This window comes from Megalobrama amblycephala, linkage group LG5 (assembly GCF_018812025.1).
Source record: "Megalobrama amblycephala isolate DHTTF-2021 linkage group LG5, ASM1881202v1, whole genome shotgun sequence".
Taxonomy (NCBI): Eukaryota; Metazoa; Chordata; class Actinopteri; order Cypriniformes; family Xenocyprididae; genus Megalobrama; species Megalobrama amblycephala.
This window is the reverse complement of record NC_063048.1, coordinates 8,827,139-8,839,524: the sequence shown is the minus strand read 5'-3', so window position 1 is coordinate 8,839,524 and position 12,386 is coordinate 8,827,139. Positions and strand designations below refer to the sequence as shown.

Genomic DNA, 12,386 nt, shown 5'->3' with positions numbered 1-12,386 from the left:
CTTTAATGCCTATAGTCTAATCAGCGCTCAAGTCCACGCATAAAGCTCTGCCACAGCGCACCAGCAGAAGTATGATTATGAATGCGTCGGGGAAAAACAGCAAGGAGAATGCTTTAACATTTTAATAATTAATTGATAAACTAGTGTTTTCTGTATTTTTGGCTGCAGTCATGAAGTTGGCGATGCTGACTCGTCATCTCCACAGTAGTGGAAGCACCTATATGCACGTTTCATACGGATTACATAACCTGAAAATATTTGATTTCCAGATTAATTGGTTCATTTAAAAGTAGACATTTTGCTTTCTATAGATATATTTTTAATGTCTGTGAGGCAAGTTTACTTGGAGTTTCAGTTCTTAGTTTCGATAGTTCACATCGGCAGAAAGTGCACCGTTTGCTTTCATTATTTTACAAAAGAACAACATTTTGTTGTTATTGTGAGTTCACACAAATAAAAGTAGACTCTTCACAAATTCAAACGATGTATTACTCTTATCTGTATGACCAAAAATGATGAAGTATTTTAAGTGCAAGTGATCACACTTTTTAGCTTTCACACTCCGCACAAACACTTGAATAGCCCACAGTTTTCTAGGTTAACGTTAAAGTGAGCGGCCATGTAAAGTTGCTACTACTTGCATGTTTCAGATGATAAACCATATTTGAGGTTGATGAATGATAGACGAGTGTTTGGAAGTCCTGCTTGATGTACTGTAATTACCACAGATGATCTGTCCATCACAGACTGACTGCCACTTACTGTGGATTTTTTTTCCTGCGACTAATACAATTTTAGTTGACTAAGCCTCTTCTCGTCGACTATTAGGGGGCAGCCCTAGTAATTAAATTTTTTGATTTGTCTGACATCCCATTAGATTTCATGGAGAGGGTGGGGTTTATGACCTATACTACATCCAGCAACCTGAGGGCGATTAAAAACTTTTGGCTTGACTTTTCATGGCTTGTGCGGCACACTTGGTAAAAATACCAATAATCCACACAATTATTAGTGATTGAGACCCACTTTCCTAAAGAATTTAGCTCCAAACCTAATTAAATACACCTGGACCAGCTAATTGAGGTCTTCAGATTCAATAGAGACCAGGCAGGTGTGTTAGAGCTTGCTGGAGCTAAACTCTACAGGATGTTGGCACTCCGGGAACAGGAGTGGACACTTCTGCCTTAAGAGCACTTCCATGAACTGTATGATGATATTTAGAACCAAGATTAAAATGGAACAAATTAAATTTTTCATTGAATTAATGAGGAATACCTTTTCCAGGTGTCCTGACTTGCTATATTTTTCCTCTGCAAACACCAGGTCCATTTCACTGACATCATTGTTCAGAATGAAGCAGACCTTAGTTTTGTAAAATTCCTCATCGTCGGTTTCAAAGTACTGGCAGAGCAAAGAACAACATAAATTAAACAAAAATGTATATAAATTCATCAAAAGAGAGTAAGTGATGTATTTGCATACCTGCAAACTCGGGACCAATGAAAAAGACATTGTGTGTTGGGGCGATTTCTTAGAATCAGCAGTTGAAAAAATAATTTTGGAAAAAATCTGATATCAGAATAGAACTAAATGTTGTTTAGTTAGAATGATACCAAGGACATTGGTGTTGTTTCAAAGAATGTTGCTAAGTTATTACCTATTACCTATTATTTCTGCAGTCAGTTCCCTTCAGATATACATTCATATAAGCAACGATTTCATGTCAAAAAAGTTAATTTTGGCAAAAGGAGACGAGTTTGCAGGTATGATTTACAAAATCTGCATCCAAACAGGAGGTACATGATTACACATAAAATGATATTCAATTGCAAATGAGGACTGTATCGGTACAGGTTAAAATGCACATTTATTAGAAGGTTATGAATCAACTGTCACCTTGTAGTTCATACGTAATCCAATAATCTGAGCCAAGAAGGAGCGAGTGAATCGGGCTCGTACTAGCTGCTTGTAGGCCCCGCCTAAAGCTGATTCATACAGACATTTCCCCACCACTCGCCCTGCAAACTCATACATCTTCACCCTCAGGTGAGGGGGGCGCTCTGCGTTTGGGTGGACCTGCCCAAAAAACACAAAAAAGCTAATCAGATATCAGCTCACAACATTCAAAAATCAATGTCTATATTACTGCAGTTCACTAAAGGTGATGGGTGTAATTTTATCCTTTAAAAATACTTTCTCCTATACCTGAACTCTTTATATAATCTTTACAGAACACAGAGGAATGAGAATCAGTTCTTCTGTTCACATAACACTAATCAGAGTTAGATACTGAGACTTACCAAGCCTTGGTTGTTGTCACTGAAGCGTGTGAAAAGCTGGTTATTGGTATCAAACAGAGCCTTACAGATAAGCTCAAACCACTCACGCCTTGGCCCTCCCCAGTCCAGAGCTAATAAACACAGCCAAACACACACAGAACAAATTAACCTTTAAATAGGATTTATATTGTTTATTAACACTAAAAACAGAAATGTCATGAAATGTCACAGTCTTAAGGGATAACACCAATCAGTGAACCGACCTTCCTCATCCTGGAACACAACTTCAAAGTTCTTACTCCAATCAGACACAGAAAAGTTCCGTGTGGCCTTCAGAGACTGAAAAGGAGGGGAAGCATCTCTTTTAATTTTCATAAAATTCAGTGACTGTACAACACAAAAGAAATAAACGATTCCAAGAAATAAATGGGGCAGGTTTGTGGGAGTATGAATATTTAGGGAACTTAGGTCTTTATAATTTGATGAAATCGGTTCTATATGACCCATGAGTAATGATCTGCATATTTGCTCACCGACTCAAGCAGAGAAGGACGACTGATTTTCAGGCAGGTTTTGGTGCGAGGTTTTTTTGAGTGAATGTGTCTCAGCTCCCGCTGGAAAAAGTTCACTTTATCCTGAAAAGTCTCTGATCCTCCTAGAAGATATAAAAACACAAATAACATTTAGGACATCAAACACACCAACATATCTACATTTGATTGCATTGACTGACTGACACACCAACACTCATACTAACCAATGTTCTTGTGGAGAAATCGGATAAAGGTGGCAGCCATGATATTTCTGTCCTTACAGCTGAGCTCTACTGGAGGCTGAATCCCATCATCTACCACCAGTGTTAGGTATTTATGAACAGGGTCTGGTCCATGGTATGTGAACTGCCAGGGACAGGGGAGAAGAAATGAATACCATATTATATATATATATATATATATATATATATATATATATATATATATATATATATATATATATATATATATATATATATAGTAGAGTTCATATATATATGAGCTGAGCTGCAAGTTATCATCATGTTTTGTCCATTGTTACAGGATTTTGTGAGTAGCAAGTAAACACAACAGTGTTCCTTTTGCTGCTGTAAAACTGACAGAAAGGGGTGTTTATTTTGTCTTGTTGTCCAAAGAGTTGGACTAAGAGGTTTTTGCAAAAAAAGCACACATGGACTTAGCTGGTTTTTCAGTTAAGCTATCAATCTAAAGTGACATTTCTGAAAATAAGACATATCATTAACTGGCTAATAACCTTTTCATTTCCATTAAAGTGAAATTACTGAACCTAAACATAGGACCCTGGTAAAAAAAAATGCTCATTTAAAAGAAAACATGTCAGACGGACTTAGAAGTTTTTGCATCTGAACTCTTCATAAATAAATAAATATATAAATAAATATACACACACACTTGCAATCAAAATTATTAATCTCCATAGAAACTTTAACAATTTAAAAATGCAAGCTTTTCTAAAGCTTAAAATAAGAAAAGAAAAAAAACATGTATACCACTTTGGTGACATTAAAAGTGATACTGATCGTAGGAATTTTTTTCATCATACGATATGCCATAATTATTCAACCCCTATTCAACACTGCTGTTTATTTATCACTTACAAGTATAGTAGGGTACAAACACAATGAAGTCTTTAGGAACTCTATAACGACACTTAATTAGCTTTAGTTGTGACACATGCATATATTTAGCCCATGCATGTGCTTAAGTTGAGTAGCAAACATGTCCAAGTCAAAAGAGCTCTCACAAAAGCTAAAAGAAGCTGTTGTATTACAACAGAAAGGCTATAGCTATAAAAACATTTCCAACACACAAAAAGTTCCAAGAGACACAGTTGACAGCACTGTTTAAAATGTATGGCACCATAGCAAACCTTCAAGGGAATGGAAGAAAAAGCACAATTTCACCAAGGGGAATAAAAACTATTTCAGTGCAGACTATAAGAAGAACACTAAACAAGCACTGACTTCATGCCTGGACGCCTCGACGAATGCCACTCTTGAGAACATAAAAGGCCAGTGTTTGTTCATAAAACCAGAATGTCTTGCAAGTCAGGGGGAACAATTTTGATTGCAAGTGTATATATTTATTCTTGAAGGAAATAACAGTTTTTGAAAGCAGCAAAAGAATAGTGTTTTTTGTATATTATTCAGAAGAGAGTTAGTCTGATGAAAAGATAACCTTAGTTCCGGGGCACACGCGGAAAGTGAAAAGGCGCCAAGGAATAATTTTCAGGTAAAACTCCTTCACAGAAAATTGCTGAAACACATAATTATAATAAATCAGATTCCAAATTAACAAAGAACCAATATTAACCAAAAAACTAAATTAACCAACAAAGTTAGCACTAACCTATTTATAAAATATTTTACCTTTGGTGAGATATAGCAATAGACCTTTTTTGGTTTTTTGACCTTCTCTGACTGGCCCTCTACAGGGGAGTCATGTTCCTCCTCCTCATCGCCCATGGAGGGCCGTCTCTGCAGGGATAGCTGGGACGATGCTAGAAACTGCCATGGACAGCTACTGTAAGTGCCCATGTTGTAGAGGTAGGCCTCAAAGTAGATGCTTATGCCTGGAGTAGACACGTTTTTCTCCACACAGTTCTTCTCATTTTCTGTGTAAGGCAAAAAGACATTGAGAAAAGGTTACAGAAATACACGTCCACTCTTCTGGATATTATGTAATCATTCAATTCAACTGTGTGCTGTAATTTTGATATCCTAAACTTTTTTCTGAGATTTTAACAGTTATGTGTGTTGAACATCATAGATTATTTCCATCTGTTAGTTTTAAAGGATTAGTCCACTTTCAAATAAAATTTCCTGATAATTTACTCTGTAGTCTCACCAATAAATCACCGAAACCGTTCAAACATTTTCATGACATTTAATTTGTAAAAAGACTTTGACTCCTGAACTGGTTCTTTTGGCTCGGCTATCTATCACTGTTAATTTCTAGTTATTTGTGTTCCCTGAATAAAGATTTTAAAACGTAATTGTATTGAGATTGTACTCATAATAAGCTAAGCATGATAAGAAAACTTCTGCCAGTGCAGTAAGACAAATACAGTTGTGTCAGTGTATCACGTATATGCATTCAGCAGCCCAATTAAATACCTGTCTGTCATTAATGTTAATCAAACAACAAAAGATGTTAAATAAATGTTAAATAAACCTACTGTATCTGAAAAAAAAAAATAGTTTAGGCTATTTAATTTACTATTGTATTTGTAATTTGCTGATTTGCTTCTTTGTTCTTTTTATATAGCCTAACAAAAATAACTTATACAATTATAAAATTTAGCATATTATGGTCATATTACTCACCCCTTGCCCACCCGTACATACCAGCAGGCCCAGTCTTGATTTAGGTGGTCAATCCCCATTTGAAAGTTTGAAAGGGTATTAAATCTAGCTAATCAAGTATAATGACTCAAAATCAAGTACTTTTAGCATGTCAAAGTCAACTTTAATCATATAAAATGTAATTTCCTAACAGCAAAATTGTGGCCAGTGAAAATGCTGTGTGGCTAGTAACTTTGGAAAACCACTAGCCACAGTGGCTGGTGAGCAAAAAAGTTAATGTCAAGCCCTGATAGTATCACTCCACTAGGTCAATTTTTTTGATGCATGTCCTTAATTTAATTTCATATGTTGTATTAATTCAGTGTTTATAATGCTAATACTAGATCTTTTAAAGAATTTTAACCCAAACTGACTAGGTTTCTAGAGTCAAAGGTTTTGTGAAAAAAGTGGAAGACTTAAACATAAAGTGTGTAAAATAAACTGTAAAAAGGATTTGATGATCACTAGTGATAGTATTTTATTCTGTGTTGTCATCATTCAGGTTGGATTTCAGCTTTAATGCATGTTTTTTTTTTTTTTTTTTAACAATGCAGCTGATATTGCCATAGAAACTAGTGGGCTGCCGACTTGCTTTCACCATAAAATGGCGGAAACGCAGGAAACATGGAAACATTCCATTGAGTGTCGCTTCTTGATAGTGTATGTTCTTTGGCGATATGATGCGTGGCAATATGATTCTTCTGCAGAAGGGCATATTTTGAGTTTCTGCGCAAGAGCGCCCTCTGGCTTTCAGATGGAGAAGCATTTACTACTGATCACAGAGCCGTACAGCTCTGACAAGCTGCGCATTAAATAATCGCTGCCCTTGCCAAATCGCGTGCGATTTTGTCACAATAAATCGCGCAGCCCTACTACAGAGCTCTCATAAGAGCTAAATTTATAAACTAATTCGAAGTGATGGTGGTTAAATTGTTCATATTCTCCGTGTCTGTATGGTGCAGCTGTGTATTATCGCCCTGCAGGTGCTGTAAAGCCAGTGTCTGTGTCTCAATGTGCATATTATCCATCCAAAAATAGTAGGGTATGTGACATTAGTAATATTTAATAGCTACTATTTAGGGTGGATAGTATGCTCGTTGGGATGCACCTTTCAAGCAGACCTAATCCTCTGATTCATAATGAGAAGCTGTACTGCTCGCATCCTGGATATTTCTGGATATATATATATATATATATATATATATATATATATATATATATATATATATATATATATATATATATATATATATATAAACACTTCTGTCATCTCTCAATGATATTTCATCTTCACTCATTTTCCTTTCGTCATCATCTTAACATCTGTAATAGGCCTATGCACAGTATTACAAACCCATAGTAGTATTGTTGCTGTTGCAACATTAATGCAAAGACTGATAGTTGTATACAGTGTGGCCTTGGATATTAATTACGTCTTAGTTTAATCACTTTAAATCGGTCAGGATTAGTTATATTATATACTTGAATGCGGGATGTAAAGGCACGAGATTACATACTATATATTTTTAGCGTATTAAACTCACAGAAATATTATGCATCTCTCACAACTTTATATCCTGAATTGAAGCATATATTAGGAGTTTTTTTTAATGAATAAATTATATAATGTTCATTGTATGGTGATTCGAGCAGGGGAATTGCTGAATGAGTAGCTGCGTAACCTTTACTGTATGACAGCTGGTGAAATAAAACCAGCCGCCAGTAAATTCAAGCAACTGTCTGAGTGGCCCTATAAGCTACAAACAAGTAGAAAGTAATTTCTTTGTAGATTATACAACAGCAACTTGGAAAACAGAAAAGGTAAGAAGCAATATTTGAGGAAAGAGCATGTGATTTCCGATTCTTTTGAAAAAGGCTCATTAACTTACCACTGAGTACAATGATGTCAAACTCCCCATTGCTGAGGGGCTGGTCTCTGTATGAGATGCATGCTCTAAAACAGCCTTTCTTCTTAAAGGTGAGCCTCATCAGAACCTGACACTGAGGCTTGTTTAATGATACCGATGTGATGTAGCAATCCTCTGAGCTTTCCTCCTCCACTGTGCCCAACTGTAGGAACAGTAAGAAAAAGAGATTTAAATACAATGATAATACTTTAATGATAATACATACAAACAAACCTCAAAAGTTTGAACTAAAAAGTATGCAGTAAGTATCCTTACTGGGTGGACATGCACACTGTAATTGACCTCATCCACCAGTGAGACAGAGTTGCTGGTGGGGTTGCCATACTCATCCCTTGGTTCTATCTGCAGCGTGTGCTGCTGACCGTAAGTCAGCACCAGTGTTGAGAAGTGGTACGCGATCTTTGTTTTGGATGGGACCACTGTACCTGCAACACACATGCATTTCATGTCTTGAGTCATCTACTTCCGTTCATTTTGACAGAGAGTAAGTGTCTTGGAATGCACAGCTTAATGCAAGCTTAAATGTAACAACGTATCACCTGTTATTTTACAATACTAACAGAAAAAGAAAGACGATTGATTTGCTGTTTTTTGAAGGTCTTTTTCATTGGCTTATATACTGTAGAGCGAGCCTGTTTTTGGGGCTGTAAGCATACATATCCTAACTTAGAATGGGAAACAAAATTATTGGGACAACAGCATATTTTAACACATGTACCAGTTACATTTTAAATCAAAATGTGTTTTTGTTCAAGGGAACAGCAGCAGTACTCTACATTTCTTTTGATTCTTGTGATTTCTTGTCACTTAAAGGTGATAAAGAGGATCTTTTCGTCGACTGAGAAACCAAAGACTGTTACTGAGTTTTTGAAATGAGCGCATGCGTAAGAACAGCCCTCCTCCTTCACAGCTCATTTCAAGGGAACGCCTCCCAAAACTTGTGCACGAGTATTGGAACACGAGTGTTTACAACCGGCATTCGCTGTGTCGTGTTAGTGGATTCATTATGTCGGACTCACCGCAGGTAACTCATAATCTGCAGTTGTTACTCCTGTCTCCTGACAAAAACATTGCATGCGGCGCCTGTGGAGTGTGGAAAGTTACTGGAGCGCGCAGCCGTCACGGCAGTGATTGACAAGCCAGAGAGCCAATCGTTTACACGATGATCGCGTAAACGATTGGCTGATGTTTTTAAGGCCCTACCTCGTGCACAGATTATGTATATTAATATTATTCCTTTCAGTGCACCTAATAAATAGTCTTTTATCAGTTAGTAAAGACAGTTTCAAGTAATATTGCAAAAATGTATAAAACAAAACATCCTCTTTAGCACCTTTAAGGTGCTGGAACTTTATTGTATTTCATTAAATTCAATTTAATTTAATCCAGTTTAATTTAATTGATCCAATTTTCTGATTATTAGAAGGACTAAAGGAGCAAGCACTGAAAAATCTTCTTTCTCTTTTTTCCTGCCCTAAAAGTGTATAGGTGTCAGAGGTTGTGAATTGTAGAGGCCCCAAACTTAGCAGGAGGGTTTTAAACTTGAGCATTTACACATACACAAAGAAACAAATCTGCCTGACACTTGGTGGTACTATAAAGGGTTCCCTTTCAAAGGAGCTCAACGCTGTGTCATGGTGTTGACGCAATGGAAGTGCTTCCAGCATTGTTTGAAATCACGCCAATTCTACTGGCCGGTGGAGGTCATGTGTTAAGTTAGCTCTGCTCTTGTCTGGCTCTCTTCTCGAGGGATGGAGTCAGGTATCTGTGCTCAATGGTTCAGGTCATTTGCCGAGGTGGCTCTTCAAGGGCCCCATTTTGGATTCAGAATCTCACTATTCATTTTCTTCTGATCCGATTGAGGTACTAATGCTGGCAGCATTCAGCTCTGAGGAGCTGGATGTAGAAAATGTTGTTTTGGGGGCCTTACACATATGAGGATCTGCTCAAGTTGAGCTGTGGCCAAATTAAATCTGAGGCATCTGTGGCTTAATCCCTCAGACTTCTCTATACAATTGAAAAATGTGTATATTATATATAAAATTCAACCCACCAAATTGGCTAGTAGGAGTGAGTGCGTTACATGGAGGGATGGCAGGTGTTAATGTCAAGCCCTGATTGTTATTGTTCATGTTAGTGTTCTTATTATTAATCTTCCTCCTTCTTTCGATTGACTCTATGGCAGCTCAGTCAATCACTCTAGTGCCACCAACTGTCCAAAATTGCACCCATGTTTATGCTAATAACAAAATTATTTTTTCCTCCAATTCCTTGGCTCAAGATGATTCAATTGTCTTCTATTGTCTTTGATTATACTTCTATACTATACTGTTCAATAAGATGCTTTAAAATGCAATGAAAACGCAGATGTCTCCCATTATTGACATAGCACTTGCACATTTTTATTTTGCAAGATCTTGTGGCACGAGATCTTGTCACACATCATAATGGTCTCTGGAGTTGTGGGAATCTTTAAATACTTTATACTGTCTATAATTATCTCTGGTGCAGTTTAATTGTTCATTTTGTTCAAAATGATCTCCTGTGCTGGTTTTATGTATATAACTTTTGTTTTCAGCAAATTATGCAGCCTAGTATCTTTTAGGTGCTCGCTAAAAACGCACATATTGCATAAATTATATGGACTAAGCCTTTTTGGAGAAAACAGTAAGTTGATATCAACATCAGATTTTACTTCAAACATACTGTTAGATTCCATCTGTTGGCATCCAAAACAGTAGCACCAGTGTAAAGTAGGGGGTTTTGATCAGTGATGAATAATAAAAAAAGATGTTTGTACTCTGTTTATGACTGCATCAGGAAGAACACAAGGAGGACAATGAAGTTCATGCATCAAACTTGCAAATTGGCATATACTGTGCAAGGGATTCTGAGTAAATGGGTTTATATTTATAAATTGTTTATGCAAATTCTGACATTTCAGTGTATGCACACTTCTAGGATGATAGCTTGTGTATGAGGCTTGTATAAAAGTGAGCATTAGGAATCTGTACTTGCATTTTACCTGGTTGGAATATCTTGTAGTAAGGACTGTAGGCCACATTTAGGCCTCCAAGTTTTACAGCTACCTCGTAGCGTCCAGCCTTACGCACAGTGAAGGCCACTTTGACTACATTAGATTCAGGCTCTTGAAGGACTTCCTGGGTCACAGGGACTTCTAAAGCCAGCTCTATGTGAGTGATGTTCACCCTAAGTCCCACAGGTCTATGTGCAGGAAATGGCTGGCCATTTTTGTAAAAGAGCTGCAAGAAAGATTTCAAAATAACTAATACACAATACTGCAGTTATTTTAATTGAGCTGCATGAAGTACACAATGTATAGTCAGTACAAACTTTAAATAAATTGTAAAAAAAAATATTTGTGAAAAGATTTGTTACCTGCACTCGGAAACTCATGGTTTGACCCACTTCTTGTGGCTCTTTCCAGTCCCATGAGACCTTGCATGAGCGTGGGTCCAAATAATTACCCCGCACATAGTCGTAGATACTGCGGTCCCCATGACGGGTAGGGTCATCATTCTGTAAGAAGCTGACCACACGAGCAGCAAGCTCACACAGAAACTTGATGGTAAAGACGAATGCGATGATGGAAACAGTTATTCCACCTAAAGAGAATACATGAGCAATAGCGTTTGAAAAATGAGAATTTATAAATGTAAGCTATTTTTCCACACAATCCAACAGCATGAAACAGCAGAAAAAGATAAATGCTGTCTTAAAAACAGCTGTCAAAACACATCATATTAAAAATAACTGACTGATAAATGTACAACAGTAATAATTGTAATCAAAGCAAAAATATTTAACTTAGTTATTGCATAAATTTGCTTAACAGTTCACCCAAAAATAAAAATTATTATCATTTACTTTTGCACATTTAAAGGATTAGTCCACTTTTAAATAAACTTTTCCTGATAATTTACTCACCCCCATGTCATCCAAGATGTCCATGTCTTTCTTTCTTCAGTCGAAAAGAAATGAAGGTTTTTGATGAAAACATTCCAGGATTTTTCTCCTTATAGTAGACTTCAATGGGCACCAAAGTGTTGAAGGTCAAAATTACAGTTTCACTGCAGCTTCAAATTGTTCAACACGATCCCAGACGAGAAATAAGGGTCTTATCAAGTGAAACCATCGTTCATTTTCTGAAAAAAATGAAAATTATATAAGTTTTAACCTTAAATAATCATCTTGAACTAGCTCTCTTCTTCTTCTCCTCTATTAGAATTCCAGCATTGTAGACACTGCTAAGCGTATTACTGCCCTCCACAGGCCAAAGTTTGAACTAATTGTTATATACTATTGAACTAACATATTGCATATAAAAATTAGTTCAAACTTTGACCTGTGGAGGGCAGTAATACACTTAGCAGTGTCTACACTGCTGGAATTCAAATAGAGGAGAAGAAGATAGCTAGTTCAAGATGAGCATTTCTGGTTAAAACTTATGTAATTTTCAATTTTTTCAGAAAATGAGCGATGGTTTCACTAGATAAGATCCTCATTTCTCATCTGGGATTGTGTTGAACAATTTGAAGCTGCAGTGAAACTAATTTTGACCTTCAACTGTTTGGTGCCCATTGAAGTCTACTATAAGGAGAAAAATCCTGGAATGTTTTCATCAAAAACTTTAATTTCTTTTCGACTGAAGAAAGAAAGACATGGACATCTTGGATGACATGGGGGTGAGTAAATTATCAGGAAAAGTTTATTTAAAAGTGGACTAATCCTTTAACTTAGAAATTATAACCTAATCAATGT

General features: G+C 36.5%; 1 protein-coding gene across 4 annotated transcripts in view; it reads right to left on the bottom strand.

Moving 5' to 3' along the window:
- Positions 1 to 12,386, bottom strand: part of arel1 (apoptosis resistant E3 ubiquitin protein ligase 1) — a 40,860-nt gene that overhangs the window by 13,750 nt on the left and 14,724 nt on the right. For all 4 annotated transcript variants that reach the window (XM_048190594.1, XM_048190596.1, XM_048190593.1 and 1 more), the window contains exons 7-18: positions 11,004 to 11,230; positions 10,630 to 10,867; positions 7,860 to 8,029; positions 7,566 to 7,746; positions 4,702 to 4,946; positions 4,511 to 4,588; positions 3,037 to 3,178; positions 2,813 to 2,934; positions 2,543 to 2,618; positions 2,301 to 2,410; positions 1,897 to 2,076; positions 1,276 to 1,401 (exon numbers count right to left, since the gene is read on the bottom strand). In XM_048190594.1, the coding sequence (XP_048046551.1) occupies positions 1,276 to 1,401; positions 1,897 to 2,076; positions 2,301 to 2,410; positions 2,543 to 2,618; positions 2,813 to 2,934; positions 3,037 to 3,178; positions 4,511 to 4,588; positions 4,702 to 4,946; positions 7,566 to 7,746; positions 7,860 to 8,029; positions 10,630 to 10,867; positions 11,004 to 11,230 (1,895 nt within the window). The remainder of the gene's footprint in view (positions 1 to 1,275; positions 1,402 to 1,896; positions 2,077 to 2,300; positions 2,411 to 2,542; positions 2,619 to 2,812; positions 2,935 to 3,036; positions 3,179 to 4,510; positions 4,589 to 4,701; positions 4,947 to 7,565; positions 7,747 to 7,859; positions 8,030 to 10,629; positions 10,868 to 11,003; positions 11,231 to 12,386) is intronic.